This window comes from Lampetra planeri, chromosome 27 (genome assembly GCF_965212315.1).
Source record: "Lampetra planeri chromosome 27, kcLamPlan1.2.h2, whole genome shotgun sequence".
NCBI lineage: Eukaryota > Metazoa > Chordata > Hyperoartia > Petromyzontiformes > Petromyzontidae > Lampetra > Lampetra planeri.
In genome coordinates, this window is record NC_136133.1 from 8,006,607 (window position 1) to 8,021,834 (window position 15,228).

A 15,228-nucleotide genomic window follows, 5' to 3' on the forward strand; every position below is an offset into this window, starting at 1 on the left:
TATTTTTAAAACAAAGTTGCCGAGCACGGGCCCCATAGGCCTGATACGCCAAGGGCCAGCAACAAACAGCACTATCGGAGTGGTAATAGATAACGAGTGTAGCAATGTTTCTGTAATTAAGCGAGGTTATTAACTTGGGTTACAGAGACGGTGGTGGGAGGAGAGAATTCTCAAGTGGAGCAGTACGAGAGGCGTAGAAAGCGAGGTGAGGGGGACCTGCAGTGTGGTGAGTGAGTGGGTCAGTGGGCGAGTGGGTGGGTGAGTGGGCGAGTGGATGGGTGATTGGGCGAGTGAGTGGATGGGTGTGTTGTGACCTGCATTGTGGCGAATGGGTGGGTGAGTGAGTGGATGGGTGAGTTGTTGTGACCTGCAGTGTGGTGAGTCGGTGGGTGAGTGGGCGAGTGGATGGGTGGGTGAGTGAATGTGTTGTTGTGACCTGCAGTGTGGCGAGTGGGTGGGTGAGTGGGCGAGTGGATGGGTGGGTGAGTGAATGTGTTGTTGTGACCTGCAGTGTGGCGAGTGGGTGGGTGAGTGGGCGAGTGGATGGGTGGGTGAGTGAATGTGTTGTTGTGACCTGCAGTGTGGCGAGTGGGTGGGTGGGTGAGTGGGCGAGTGGATGGGTGGGTGAGTGAATGTGTTGTTGTGACCTGCAGTGTGGCGAGTGGGTGGGTGAGTGGGCGAGTGGATGGGTGGGTGAGATCGTGTGTTGTTGTGACCTGCAGTGTGGCGAGTGAGTGGGTGAGTGGGCGAGTGGATTGGTGGGTGAGTGTGCGTGTGTTTTTGTGACCTGCAGTGTGGCGAGTGGGTGAGTGAGTGGGTGGGTGTGTGTCTTGTTGTGACCTGCAGTGTGGTGAGTGGGTGAGTGGGCCAGTGGATGGGTGAGTGGGTGGGTGTGTTGTTGTGACCTGCAGTGTGGTGGTTGAACAGCGTGGTGGATGAGACGAAAGAGTCAGTGTCTGGTAGACTCAGTCCTCAACACGGTAGTAGTGACACGAGTGATTAGGAGGTGAGTGTCGCAAGCCTGCCAGGAATTTCACAATCATGATGATCTGAAACGCGTATAACATACATGATGGCCAGGTCATCACGCGGCCTCAACCACCAATCAATGATGAATCAAACTCACGACAACAGTCCAGCCTGCCTCTGACGATGACGCGGGGGAAGAAGCATGTTGAACGTATAACTGGCTTTTTATTTGGAACTTTCATGTACTGTCTTCGTTATTGAATACATATTAAATAAAAGAAAACAATGAGCAACGATGTTTAGCAAAATCCGGACGACACGATTATCGTGGTTCTTGCATCTTATGTTGCACGCGGCACAATACATCGTCGCATATCCGACTGCGGTATGGGCGGATTTGTGAACGTCCATTGAAGACGACCGTAACGCCAGCACAGTCAATAACACTGCACCGAGGTGCAGGGCGGTTAATTGGTCAGGGCGGTTAATTGGTCAGGGCGGTTACGCGACGGTCGTATGACTGAACATTCTAGATTTGAAGCTTTCGTGACTGCAAGGATTCATACTCTTTGTTTTTTCGGTAAAGTCACGTAGGTATAAGAATGTCTGTGTGTCTCTCTCCATGCCCCGCGACGATACAATCCCTCGTCACAGCCATCTCTGAGACACACTTAAGCGTTTGTGCTTTCGCTACGTTGTCCCCACCTGAAGAAGGACGCTTGTGTTGCGCCCGAAACGTCGTGATTTAATTGAGTTTTCATTTTTTTTTACCTACGCGACTTTACCGAAAAAACCAAAGGAGTATGACTGAACATCTTTGGAACATTATTTTCTGCTACGCGCGCGCATACTGCACTGGGCCGATTGGCCCGTGGGGCAGTCAATCGGTCAGGGAGGAGAAGCTACGGTCGGATATGCGACGTTGTGTGACTCCGGTAAAGCAGACGGAGGGGACACACACACACACACAGATCCTCCCCCTCCCATGTAAAACAAGATACACACACGCGATACACACATGCACCGCGTGCACACACACGTGCCAGTCTCAATAAATACATTGCATATATATAAAACACGTATGCTGGCACAGTAACGTGGAGTGTCGCGACGGAGTACGTGAGTACACGGACTCTGAGAGTACGCAGAGTACAATTGTTTGGCACCGCATTCAAAACACAACACAGAGAGATGACGACATCAACATGATGTGACGATGTTGACAATGTGACCATGGTGACGATGTAACCATGGTGACGATGTAACCATGGTGACGATGTAACCATGGTGACGACGATGATGTGACCAGAGAGACGATGTAAACGAGGTGACGATGATGTCGGAATGGCGATGATGTCATCACGGGGACAATAATGCAACCATGGCAACGATGCTAGGACTACAAAGACAATTATGTAACCAGGGTAGAGATGTTACCATAGCAATGATGATGATTGGACCACAGACGTTGATACGACCACAAAAACGACATAACCATGGCGATGACAATATTACCATAGTGATGATGATGATAATAAGACGATGAATACATTAGAGAGACCACAAAGACAGCCGGACCATAGAAACAACAATGTAACCAAAATGACGATGATAAAAACACAGCAACAGCAGGGACGCCTTGGTCACCATGGTGACGATATGGTCACCGTGGTGATGACATGGTCGTCAAGGTGATGATTATTAGAGCACCGACGCCTTCATCATCACAAGATAACCATGGTAACGATACGGTTATCACGGTGGCGGCAATTAGCCCACGGCAACAGCAGCAATCCCCTTCATAGAAACACATCCACCATGGTGACGACACGGTCACCACGGCGACAATAATTTGACGATAGCAACAGCAGCGACGCCTTGGTGACAACACGTTCACCATGACGATCACCACGGTGATGGTGCGGTCGCCATGGAAGCAGCAGCGATGCTCCAGACCAGCTCGGCCGTCTTGGCTCGAGTCTCTGCTTTCCCAGAATGACCCTGGGTAGTGTCACCCTGAGGTCAGCACCACAGAGGTCCAGAGAGTTCCAAAGGGGCCCAAAGATCCACGAGTCGACACGACGATGCAACAGGGAACACCGGGGGTAGAACCAGGGCGGGCAGCCTCGGCCACCGCAATCCGGTGGTGATAGCAGCAGCAGCAGCAGTAGCAGCAGTAGCAGCAGCAGTAGCGGCGGCGTTGATAGTGTTGAAGGCAGCAGTAGCAGCAGTGCTGGTACCGGTAGAAGCGGTAGTGTGTGATCGTGATGGTGGTGATGGTGGTGATAGTGGTGGTGGTGATAGTGGTGGTGGTGGTAGCGGTGATGGCAGCAGCAGTATTGGTGGTAGCGGTGGTGGTAGCGGTGGTGATAGCGTTGACGGTGGTGTAGAATGACGGTTATGATGATGATGACGATGAGTGGCAAGAGAGGCGATGTCAATAAACAAGAGCCTTCTGGGCTGCGAGCAGCGTGTTCCTCATCAGCATGGCCACCGTCATCGGCCCCACGCCGCCCGGGACGGGGGTGATGTGGCCTGCCACACGGCGCACACCTGCGGGCGGGGGGAGCACGGAGAGGCAGGGTCAAGTCCTGTGGCTCTGTGTGTCAGAGGTCGCAACCGGGTACCCGATAACCGTACCCAACCCGATACCTGGCTACCCGTACCTGGCTGGGTACGGGTACCCGTTTGCGACCCTGGTGCGGCCGGGTACGGGTACGGGTAGGCCGTGAGTCACTGGTGAGTCACCGTTTGTCACTCATTTCCCAACGTCTTGTCTCTTCTCACAATTCAAGTTCCTAGAATCAACCCACCCGCGCCTGCAACATGGCTTCATCCCAGAGGTCGCAATCAGGTACCCGATACCCGTACCCTACCTGTACCCAGCCGGGTACGGGTCGGGTACGGGTACCCGTTTGCGACCCTGGTGTGGCCGGGTACGGGTAAGGAATCAAAACCCGTTAGCGACCTCTGTTCTGTGTGCGCATGTGTACACGTGCGCGTGTAGCCAGCGGTAGTGCAGCGGTTAGCGCACTGCGCTACGAACCCGGCAACCCGAAATCGATTCCTGCTCATGGCCAACACCAGTGAAGATTATCTGAACTTGGTCCAGAGGTTGACAAATGCGGTCGGGCGTGGTGCTGGCCACCCGCCCCCCCATCTCGTGTGCCGTGCCAGCATGCAAGGTGGGGGAGGGGGCTACCTGGTTACCTTTTCATCTAGGTCTACTTGGCCTTAAAGAAATTTGCGAGGCAGTGTGCATTAACCATCCGCACTGCAGGAGACAGGAGGCGCCGTGCCGGTATTCTTAGGCACTGCTACTCGCTAACGGTACTTGCTCCGGCAGGCCGTGCGGCCTACATGGGGGAGCTTTGCCTGCATCTCGGCGGGCTCACCCTCAAAGTCGACGTCACCCACGAGCCGCGCCCGGCCCGTGTGCGGGTCCACCACGCGGTTGATGCCAACGTCGATGACGCAGGCACCGGGGCGCACCATGTCCGCCGTGAGCAGCCCCGGCACACCTGGGTGTGCGGCACACACGCACACGCACACACACGTTACTCATAACACACGCACATGGCACACACACATTCCTCATAATATACGAGCGTGTGGCGCACACACACATGACGCACACACACACACGTCACTCATAACACGCATGCACGTGGCATGCGCACACACACACTTTACTCATAACACACACGCATGGTGCACACACATGCCACACACGTTAATCAAAACACAGATGCGCGGAACGCACACAAGGCACACACACACAATATAACACAGACACGTGGCACACACATGCACACGTTGCTCACAACACATTTGCCACTCACACACACGTTACTCATAACACACACATACGGCACACACACACGTGGTACACACACACGGCACCCCCATAGTACATGTGGTACACAGGCGGCACAAACAGTGTACTAACACATGCACGCGATACACATACGGCACATGTTAGACACATTCCTGGAAATTGCCGGGGTATATACACCTTACACGCAACGCAACACACGCGTGTGCGTGCGTCCGCGCGTTCGCGTGTGCATGTGGGTGCGCGTGCGTGTGCGTGGGTGCGTGTGCATGTGGGTGCGCGTGCGTGTGCGTGGGTGCGTGTGCATGTGGGTGCGCGTGCGTGTGTGCATGTGGGTGCGCGTGCGTGTGCATGTGGGTGCGCGTGCGTGTGTGCGTGTGCATGTGGGTGCGCGTGCGTGTGCGTGGGTGCGTGTGCATGTGGGTGCGCGTGCGTGGGTGCGTGTGTGCGTGTGCATGTGGGTGCGCGTGCGTGGGTGCGTGTGCATGTGGGTGCGCGTGTGTGGGTGCGTGTGCATGTGGGTGCGCGTGCGTGGGTGCGTGTGTGCGTGTGCATGTGTGTGCGCGTGCGTGGGTGCGTGTGCATGTGGGTGCGCGTGCGTGTGCGTGGGTGCGTGTGCATGTGGGTGCGCGTGCGTGTGTGCATGTGGGTGCGCGTGCGTGTGCGTGTGCATGTGGGTGCGCGTGCGTGTGTGCGTGTGCATGTGGGTGCGCGTGCGCGTGCGTGGGTGCGTGTGCATGTGGGTGCGCGTGCGTGGGTGCGTGTGTGCGTGTGCATGTGGGTGCGCGTGCGTGGGTGCGTGTGCATGTGGGTGCGCGTGTGTGGGTGCGTGTGCATGTGGGTGCGCGTGCGTGGGTGCGTGTGTGCGTGTGCATGTGGGTGCGCGTGCGTGGGTGCGTGTGCATGTGGGTGCGCGTGCGTGTGCGTGGGTGCGTGTGCATGTGGGTGCCTGTGCGTGTGTGCGTGTGCATGTGGGTGCGCGTGCGTGTGCATGTGTGTGTGTGCGCGTATCACCAGCAGCCATGATGACGATGTCGGCCATGAGCGTGAAGTCTTTGAGCTGCTCCTTGGGCGTGTAGCGGTGCGTGATGGTCACTGTCGCATCACCTGGGTCAGCAGGGGGAGGAGAGGGACAAGGGAGGGGGGGGGTGAGGAGAGGGTGAGGAGAGGATGTGGGTGACGGTGAGAAGGTGTGTGATCAGTGGGGGAGAGGGTGAGGGAGGGTGAGGAGGGGGGCAATGGGTGAGCAGTGAGCGCTGTGGTGATGTCACCATAAGTTAGTGGCGAATGGAGGCTGTTCTTGTTTCTGTACACACGTGGGAGTGCAGCGGTTAGCGCGCTGCGCTACGAACCCGGCGATCAGAGTTCGATTCCAGCTCACGGCCAACAACAACAGTGACGATGATTTGAACCGCTTCTGGGCCTCTGCTAGGTCGACTCAGCTTCAAATGAGTACCTTGTGTGGTGTGTAAACATCACCACTGGCGAGACAAAGCCGGCCAGGCGTGGTGTTGTTCACTCAACCCCTCGTGTGCCGCTCCCGCCTTCATAGGTGCTCGCTAACGGTATTTTCCCGAACAGCCTGTTAAAGGCTAGAAGGGGGATTTTTGTGTTTGTATGTACGTGTTTGTATGTACGTGTGCACACGTGTATGTGTGTATACACGTGTGTACACGTGTGTATGTGTGTGTACACGTGTGTATGTGTGTGTACACATGTGTACACGTGTATGTGTGTGTACACATGTGTGCGCGCACCTCCGGCGCGCTCGTGCGAGCCGTCTGTGTGCAGCAGCATGGCGATGGGCATCCCCACGTTCTTGCTCCTCCCAGCCACGACCACACGCTTCCCAAACGTGGAGATCCCTGCACGTGGGCACAGAGAACTCAGCACCGCACGCGTAGCCAGCCACTCGCCCAGCCACACACCTACCCAGCCATACCCCTACCCAGCCAGTCACCTACCCAGCCACACACCTATCCAACCACACACCTACCCAGCCAGTCACCCAGCCACTCACCTACCCAACCACACCCCTACCCAGCCACTCACCTACCCAGCCACACACCTACCCAGCCACACACCTACCCAGCCACACACCTACCCAGCCACACACCTACCCAGCCACACACCTACCCAGCCACACCCCTACCCAGCCACACACCTACCCAGCCACACACCTTCCCAGCCACACACCTTCCCAGCCACACACCTACCCAGTCACACACCCAGTCACACACCCAGTCACGCCGCCGCAAAAACGTGGTGGCTGTGGTTGTGGCTTGGCGGCGGTCATGTGGTGGGTGTTACCGGCTCTCTGCAGGATCTCCCACACCCCGGCCGGCGTGGCTGGAAGCATGGCACGCTGGTCCAGGCACAGCCGCCCCACGTTGAGCACATGGAACCCATCCACGTCCTTCTCCGGGCACACGGCGTCGCACACGGCCCGCTCGTCCACGTGGTCTGTGCACACCAGCACGCATGGCGTCAGACCAGCATGCGCCGCGTCACACCAACACGCCCCTGTGGCCGCGTGAATCCACATGTATCTGTCTGTATTTGGAAACCTCACTGGGTGTATCTATGTATCTATATCCTGGGTTTAACCAGGCTGGATTGTGTGAGGAGCTCACAAATCCTTGAAAGATCTGGGCAAAGTCCCATCGGTGAGCTCCTCCGGCAGGCAAGGCTGTGTTGGCTGGGTCATGTAGCCCGCATGCCCAGCCACCGCATGCCTAAACAGCTTTTGTTCGGCCGGATCGAGGGGGCTAAACGGGCGTGGCACGGGCTAGAGAAGAGATGGAGTGATGTAGTACAGGAGGACGTGGAGCTAAGTGGACTTGCCGATGACTGGTACCAGCGGTGTCAAGATCGCCTCTGTGGAGGAGGCTCGTGAAGGACGCTACTGGGCAGTTGGAGGCAGTCGCCCTCCAACAACAACGGAGGGCGGAGGAGCGACGCTCACAACAACGAGCGGAGCGCCGGTTGGCTAAAGCACTGCAAGTTGGCACAGTAGGGGGCACAGGTGGTGCATCAGCCAGTCATCTCGGTCATCTCGGTCAGTCGACCCGTGGCACCTGCTGGGTCTGCCCCGTGACCTCCTGCCAGCGGGCGTTCGACACTTCACGTGGTCTCAAGGTGCACATGGCCTGGCACAAGCGTCGTGGTGATGTCACTGCCACTTAGTGGCGAATGGCGGTTGTTGTTGTATCTGTAAGTGTGTGTACCCATGAAGGGAGTGGTGGTGCTGCGGTTAGCGCACTGCACTCTGAACCCGGCAGCCCAACTTCGATTCCCGCTCACGACCAACATCGGTGACAATGATCTAAACCGGTTCTGTGTCTGCCCGAGGATAACCCAGCCTTAATCGAGCACCCGGTGCTGTGAATGTTAAACAACAGCACTCGGGAGACAAAGACGGCTGGATGTGGTACAGGCCACCCCACCCCCTAGTGGTGCCGTGCTGGATTTCAAAGGTTGCTCGCTAACAGCAGTTGCCCCCAAAGTCTGTTAAGGCTACATGGGGGCTCTTTGTGTGTACCCCATGCGTACACGTGAACGAGCGAGCGAACGAGCGAGCGTGCGGGCGAGCGTGCGGGCGAGCGGGCGAGCGTGCGGACGACTCACCGGGCACGGGCAGCTGCACCAGCAGACCGTCGGTGCCAGGGTCGGCGTTGAGCCGGTGAATGAGCGCCAGCAGCTCCTCCTGGGAGACGGAGGCGGGGCGCGTCTCCGCGGTGCTCGTGATGCCCACGAGCTCGGCAGCGCGCGTCTTGTTGCGCACGTAGGTGCGGCTGGGCGCGTCGTCGCCCACCAGCACCACGGCGAGGTGCGGCGGACGGTGGCCCGCGGACACCCATGCCCGCACGCCGTCGCTCACCTCGGCGCGCACCGCACGCGCCAGCTCCACGCCCGAGATCACCACGGCCTCGCACCTGCGGACCACGCCACTGTCGCGTTTACTCACGCGCACGGGCAAGGCGCCACGTCACTCGTGTGGCGTGCACACTACGCAATCACTACACCACACACTGCCGCACCACGTCACTCACACACACACACCCACCGAACCACACACTGCTGCACCATTTTACACACGCAACAAATTACACACACCGCACTATGCTAATCGCACACACACCCAGCACCGTACCACCCAGACCATCTTCGTATATAAGTTCAATCACTACTGAATCATGGCTGCAAGATGAGGGGCCATCCATTTAGTACGTAGGCAAAAATCTGTCAAAACTTGACCCTTACCCCCCTCCCTGTACGCACGCGTACTTTTTACACCCCCCCCTCCACCTGCGTATGTACGTTTGACCCCCCCCCCGCCCCGAATCCTATAGAATGGCCGATATTTATATCATTAGACCTCCTTTGCCAGTACCAAAATATAAGAATAGAGTGTTTCCCCCTTTTTTCTGGTAACAAAACTGAAACCTTTTTACTAGGAATCATGTCTGCAAATTATTTTGTCAAGGCGCACTTCCCCCCTTCCAACCCAGCTTAAATATACGCTCCAAGCGTGGTGGTGGTTCATTCAGACGCTGTCTCCCCGACAGACCTGGTCTTCACCTGAGGACGGCTGCTTGTGTTGTGGCCGAAACGTCGTGAGAATTATTTTATTATGTTTTATTTTTATTATTTTATTACTTCCCTTCTACGTGACTTTACCGAAAGAACCAAGAAGATGAATCCCTGCAGTCACGAAAGCTTTAAATCGAAATTTAACTTCATTTTGTTTTTGCCATTTCGGTGACCCAAGTCATCACCCTTGCAAATTGAACTCCTATCCTGGTCTCTTGCGTTATCACCTTGTTACACAAAAACAACTTGGACTCCTCACATGGAGATACGCAGACTTGTGGAGTACCCACTGACTCACACAGAGACTCATAGACTCACACAGAGACCCATAGACGTAGAGACCCATAGACTTACATAGAGACCCACAGACTCACACAGACACTCATAGACTCACACAGAGACCCATAGACTCTCAGAGACCCATAGACTCACACAGAGACCCATAGACGTAGAGACCCATATACTTACATAGAAACCCACAGACTCACACAGACACTCATAGACTCACACAGGGACCCATAAACTCTCAGAGACCCATAGACTCTCAGAGACCCTTACACATCCATAGAGCCCCAAGATGAATGATGTAGTTTACCATTCACCTTGGGGTCTCCGAGTGATGATCGCTTGGGATCAGTGACTGTGAGATATTCTTATAGAACACTAGCTGTACTACCCGGCTTCGCCCGGGACTTGGATTCACCACGTCCGGCCGCCTTTGTCTCCCCAGTGGCGATATTCACACACCACAGCAGTTACTCGTTTGAGGCTGAGTCGACCTAGGGGAGGTCCAGGAGCGGTTCAAATAATCGTCACCGGTGGTGGCCGTGAGCGGGAATCGAACTTGGGTTGCCGGGTTCGTAGCGCAGCGCGCTAACCACGACACTACAATACGTTACGCTTCCACATGCGCGGGTCACATGTCAGATGTGACGTCACAGCTCACTTGCCGTGCAAAACATATATGCATTATTGAGCCCCCCCAACCCCCCAAAAAAATACAAAAGTGTATTTTTATAATGTTTGCATGGTGTACAGTCTGGAAAGTACCCACATGGTAAATGTCAAGTTTGTTGCATGTCGGGAAGTACGCTAAACATTTTGAACAGACACTATATACATGGAGATGAGACGTGTTTATTATCGGGGGAGAGACGGCGAAGGAAAAGTGATCAACGTTCCAAAAAGCGAGGAGAAGGGCACCTAATCATGAAACCAGGCAAAGTCGCCTGCACACATAAAAACCCAAGTATTTTTTTCACACATCCCATCAGCCCCACGGCCTTCTGGGAGCGCACAATTCCAGCAGCGTGATTTAAAACCAAGCAAAACTCTAAACGCGCGTAGACATTCAGCAGCAGAGTTCCACACTCAAAACTCACTTACGTCCCTCAATATCCTCCTCATAACCACCACCGTTACTGTTCCGTCTTCATATTCCCATTCTACGGCTATCACTCATTAATCCCATTCATTCAATCCATTCATCATAATCATTTAATGTCATCAATGTTGCTTTCACTGAATTGACACATCACAGATTTGCTCATTGCTTCCTCTCATCTATTTTCATTCACCTCATGTCCCCCATCACATCCATATGTACCGTTGTTAATTCTTTGTAAATCGCCTTGGTTAAGGCGCTATATAAATTCCGTTAAGAGTCAGGCTCACTTGAACCAATGCTGGTGACCTGCCAGATGCTTAAAGACAAGATATGGGTTCTGGTTCCAAGTCTATAATGCACACTACAGAATAATAGAATCATTCTGTTCGCTGTGGAGAACACACATTTATAGAGTTGTGGCTTCTAAAATTGTACACTCTCACTAAGGCCGTGGGGGCTTATGGGTTGTGTTAAAACAATAAATACTTGAGTATATTTTTGTTGCGTGTGGAAGGGATAGATTACGTTGAAGAGACGCATTGTAAGCTTATTTAGAACGTAGCGTGTCATCTTGTAAGTTCGTTTCGGCCTCTGTGGTCACCCCGCGTGTGTTATGTAACGCGCCACGTCGCCGGGAGGGAAGCTGCCACTGCCCAACGCACCGCGGCTGGGAGAAGTCACCGCTCTCGGCCACCAGGTGGCACCCTACCAACACAACGCAGTCACCATCATAAGCATAACACTGGTCAGCAAAAAAACTTTTTTTTCTAGCCTGGACTTTTGGGTGCTGATTCCAAATCTGATCTCAGATTTGCTCTATCACATCTCATTTTTATGCTATCGGCATACCCCATTTTCATTGATTTTACCCGAAATTAACTCTGTCACTTATGATTGCAAGTTGTTGCGAGTCAGTGACTGCTTTAGTGTTAAAATATGGTGCTGTATTTTTAGGATAGTGTGTTTATAATATCATTTTATGTAGATATCCACATTTATTTAATATTTTTCTTCTGCAGTTTTTATTGAAAATGCAATATTTTATATCTTAAAAACCTGATGTGATAGACAACAACAGATTTGGAATCAGCACCCCAAAATTACCTTAAACCCGTCGGAATACCTTATGCCAGAAAAAGTGTGTTGACCAGTGTAATCGAACAACCATCGGTTGAAAGGCAGAGCGATAACTCCACGTGTATTGTTGCTGTGCCATTGTGCTTCCGCTTGTGTAGGTACGCAGGAAAGCCTCATCGAGTCTCAAGACTATTTTCAGGAGGGTCCTGCCAAGTTTTTTTTATTTGCAGCAGCAGCGGCAGTGGAGGGGGCGATGATTGCTGCTGCTGAAACTGTGATCCAAATTGAGTGATTTGCAGATCATTTTGTTTCGGCATTGATGATGAGCTTTTGGCCGATAGCAGTTCCACCGTGTGTGTGTTCAGCTATGGGTGGCGGACACCGCGAAATTCAGAGGAAACCCACGCAGAACAGGGGGAGAATACACGGCCTCCATACACACACATTTGGAGAATATACACACTCCATTCACACTCGTACACACTGTGATTGTATTCACACTCCATCCACACACACTCACACACACTGTGATAGTATTCACACTCCATCCACATATTCACACACTGGGATAGTATTCACACTCCATTCACACACACTGGGATAGTATTCACACTCCATTCACACACTCACACACACTGTGATAATAGACACACTCCATCCACACACTCACACACAGTGATAGTATTCACACTCCATCCACACACTCACACACACTGTGATAGTACACACACTCCATCCACACACTCACACACACTGTGATAGTACACACACTCTATTCATACACTCACACACACTGTGATAATATTCACACTCCATCCACACACTCACACACACTGTGATAATATTCACACTCCATCCACACACTCACACACACTGTGATAATATTCACACTCCATCCACACACTCACACACACTGTGATAATATTCACACTCCATCCACACACTCACACACACTGTGATAATATTCACACTCCATTCACACACTCACACACACTGTGATAGTACACACACTCCATCCACACACTCACACACACTGTGATAATATTCACACTCCATCCACACACTCACACACACTGTGATAATATTCACACTCCATTCACACACTCACACACACTGTGATAGTACACACACTCCATCCACACACTCACACACACTGTGATAGTACTCACACTCCATTCACACACTCGCACAACACTCGCTCTGCAGAACAAGGGGAGAATACCGTACACACAACCTCCATTCAACCCGCTCGCTAATTAACTCACACGCACTCTGCAGGACAGGGGGTTGAACGTAGAGAACAAGAAGACCCCACGCAGAAAGTCGCCCGCGTCGGGAATCGAACCCAGGGGGGCTTCGCACTGCTGGGTGGCAGCAGTGCCGGCTCTGCAGTGGTCGCCGCGATCACCGCGGGCGCGTGAAGCGACGGGGCGAGTTTGTGGGTGACCTGTGAGTGACCTGTGAGTGACCTGTGAGTGAGTGACCTGTGAGCGAGTGACCTGTGAGTTACCTGTGACCTGTGAGTGACCTGTGACCTGTGAGTGACCCGTGAGTGACCTGTGAGTGACCTGTGAGTGACTTGTGAGTGAGTGACCTGTGACCTGTGAGTGACCTGTGAGTGAGTGACCTGTGAGTGACTTGTGAATGAGTGACCTGTGAGTGAGTGACCTGTGAGTGACCTGTGAGTGAGTGACCTGAGTGAGTGACCTGTGAGTGACCTGTGAGTGACTTGTGAATGAGTGACCTGAGTGACCTGTGAGTGACTTGTGAATGAGTGACCTGTGAGTGAGTGACCTGAGTGAGTGACCTGTGAGTGAGTGACCTGAGTGAGTGACCTGTGAGTGACCTGTGAGTGACCTGTGAGTGAGTGACCTGTGAGTGACTTGTGAGTGACTTGTGAGTGAGTGACCTGAGTGACCTGAGTGAGTGACCTGTGAGTCAGTGACCTGTGAGTGACTTGTGAGTGACTTGTGAGTGAGTGACCTGTGAGTGAGTGACCTGTGAGTGACTTGTGAGTGACTTGTGAGTGAGTGACCTGTGAGTGACCTGTGAGTGACTTGTGAATGAGTGACCTGTGAGTGAGTGACCTGAGTGAGTGACCTGTGAGTGACCTGTGAGTGAGTGACCTGTGAGTGATTTGTGAGTGACCTGTGAGTGATTTGTGAGTGACCTGTGAGTGACCTGTGAGTGACCTGTGACCTGTGAGTGAACTGTGACCTGTGACTGAGTGAAAGAGCAGCGGGGGTAGCGTCAGCGCAGCAGTGACCTCCGCGGGTCGCGCGAAACCTCCACAAACATCACGCAGAGTTCATGTCGTGGCCCCATTCATTTAGTCATCAACTCCGTCAACATGGTCACCCGCTTCACTCCTGACCTGTGACCTGTGAGTGAACGAATGAATGGGCCACGTGGGTGCCGGGAGGCTTGAGGCAGGTGATGGTGGGCAAGAGCGGGGGGGGGGGGTGAGCCGTGTCACGGTTCAACAACGGAGCACGTGGAGGATGAGTGATGGGTGAGGGGTGCGATTGCGTGAGACTGTCGGGGGGGTGGGGGTGGAGTAGTGAAGCGGGTGACCATGTTGACCGAGTCGATGAATGACTGAATGAATGGGGCCGCGACATGAACTCTGCGTGATGTTTGTGGAGGTTTCGCGCGACCCGCGGAGGTCACCGCCGCGCTGACGCTACCCCCGGTGCTCTTTCATCAGCCGCGCTCCGATCACAATCCCCACTGCACACAAGCGGTCGCTCTTGGTGGGGGGGGGGAGCACAACCCGATTGGCCGCGACGCACCACGTGCAACTAACACGACCAATCGGAACGCGTCTAAAAAAAACGAAAGTCGGCGCGGCATTCAACAGCCAATCAGAGCGCGCCCACCATAGCCCGGCGCGCGCATCCGCTCTACGGAATACAATCCCATTCATCTCTATGGGGTCCGCCGGTCACCGGGCCAGGTACTATCCGCTGCTCACCGCTTGGCGCTCGCGTGAAAGCTCGCGCCGTCGCCCCCGCCGCCGCCGCCGCCTCCTTGTCCTCCTCGTCCTCCGCCGCGGGCGAGGATCCTCCTGAGCGCGCGGCGACAGAGAGACGAGCAGAGCGCCATGTCCTCGTCACGGAGCAGCAAGCCGGCGACGATTCATGTGCCGGGGCCCCCACGTCGCTAGGGAGAATTCAGGTGTCGGGCCCCCCCCCCGATAAGGAATTCAGGTGCTGGGGCCCCGCTAGAGATAATTCAGGTGCCGGGGCCTCGCGAGGGAGAATTCAGGTGCCGGCCCCCCGCTAGTGGGAATTCAGGTGCCAGGGCCCCCGCTAGGGAATCCAGGTGCTGGGGCCCCCGCTAGAGAGAATTCAGGTGCCGGGGCCTC

General features: G+C 54.3%; 1 protein-coding gene across 1 annotated transcript; it reads right to left on the reverse strand.

Annotated features, from left to right (window-relative positions):
- Positions 1-1,174: 1,174 nt before the first annotated feature.
- Positions 1,175-15,003, reverse strand: LOC144728113 (bifunctional methylenetetrahydrofolate dehydrogenase/cyclohydrolase, mitochondrial-like). The gene is made up of 7 exons (XM_078607401.1): positions 14,836-15,003; positions 8,432-8,739; positions 7,115-7,267; positions 6,562-6,669; positions 5,819-5,911; positions 4,365-4,490; positions 1,175-3,522 (listed from the first exon to the last, which is right to left on the reverse strand). Exons 1-7 carry the CDS (start codon positions 14,964-14,966, stop codon positions 3,407-3,409), a joined length of 1,035 nt encoding a protein of 344 aa, XP_078463527.1. The 5' UTR covers positions 14,967-15,003; the 3' UTR covers positions 1,175-3,406.
- Between the last annotated feature and the right edge of the window lie 225 nt (positions 15,004-15,228).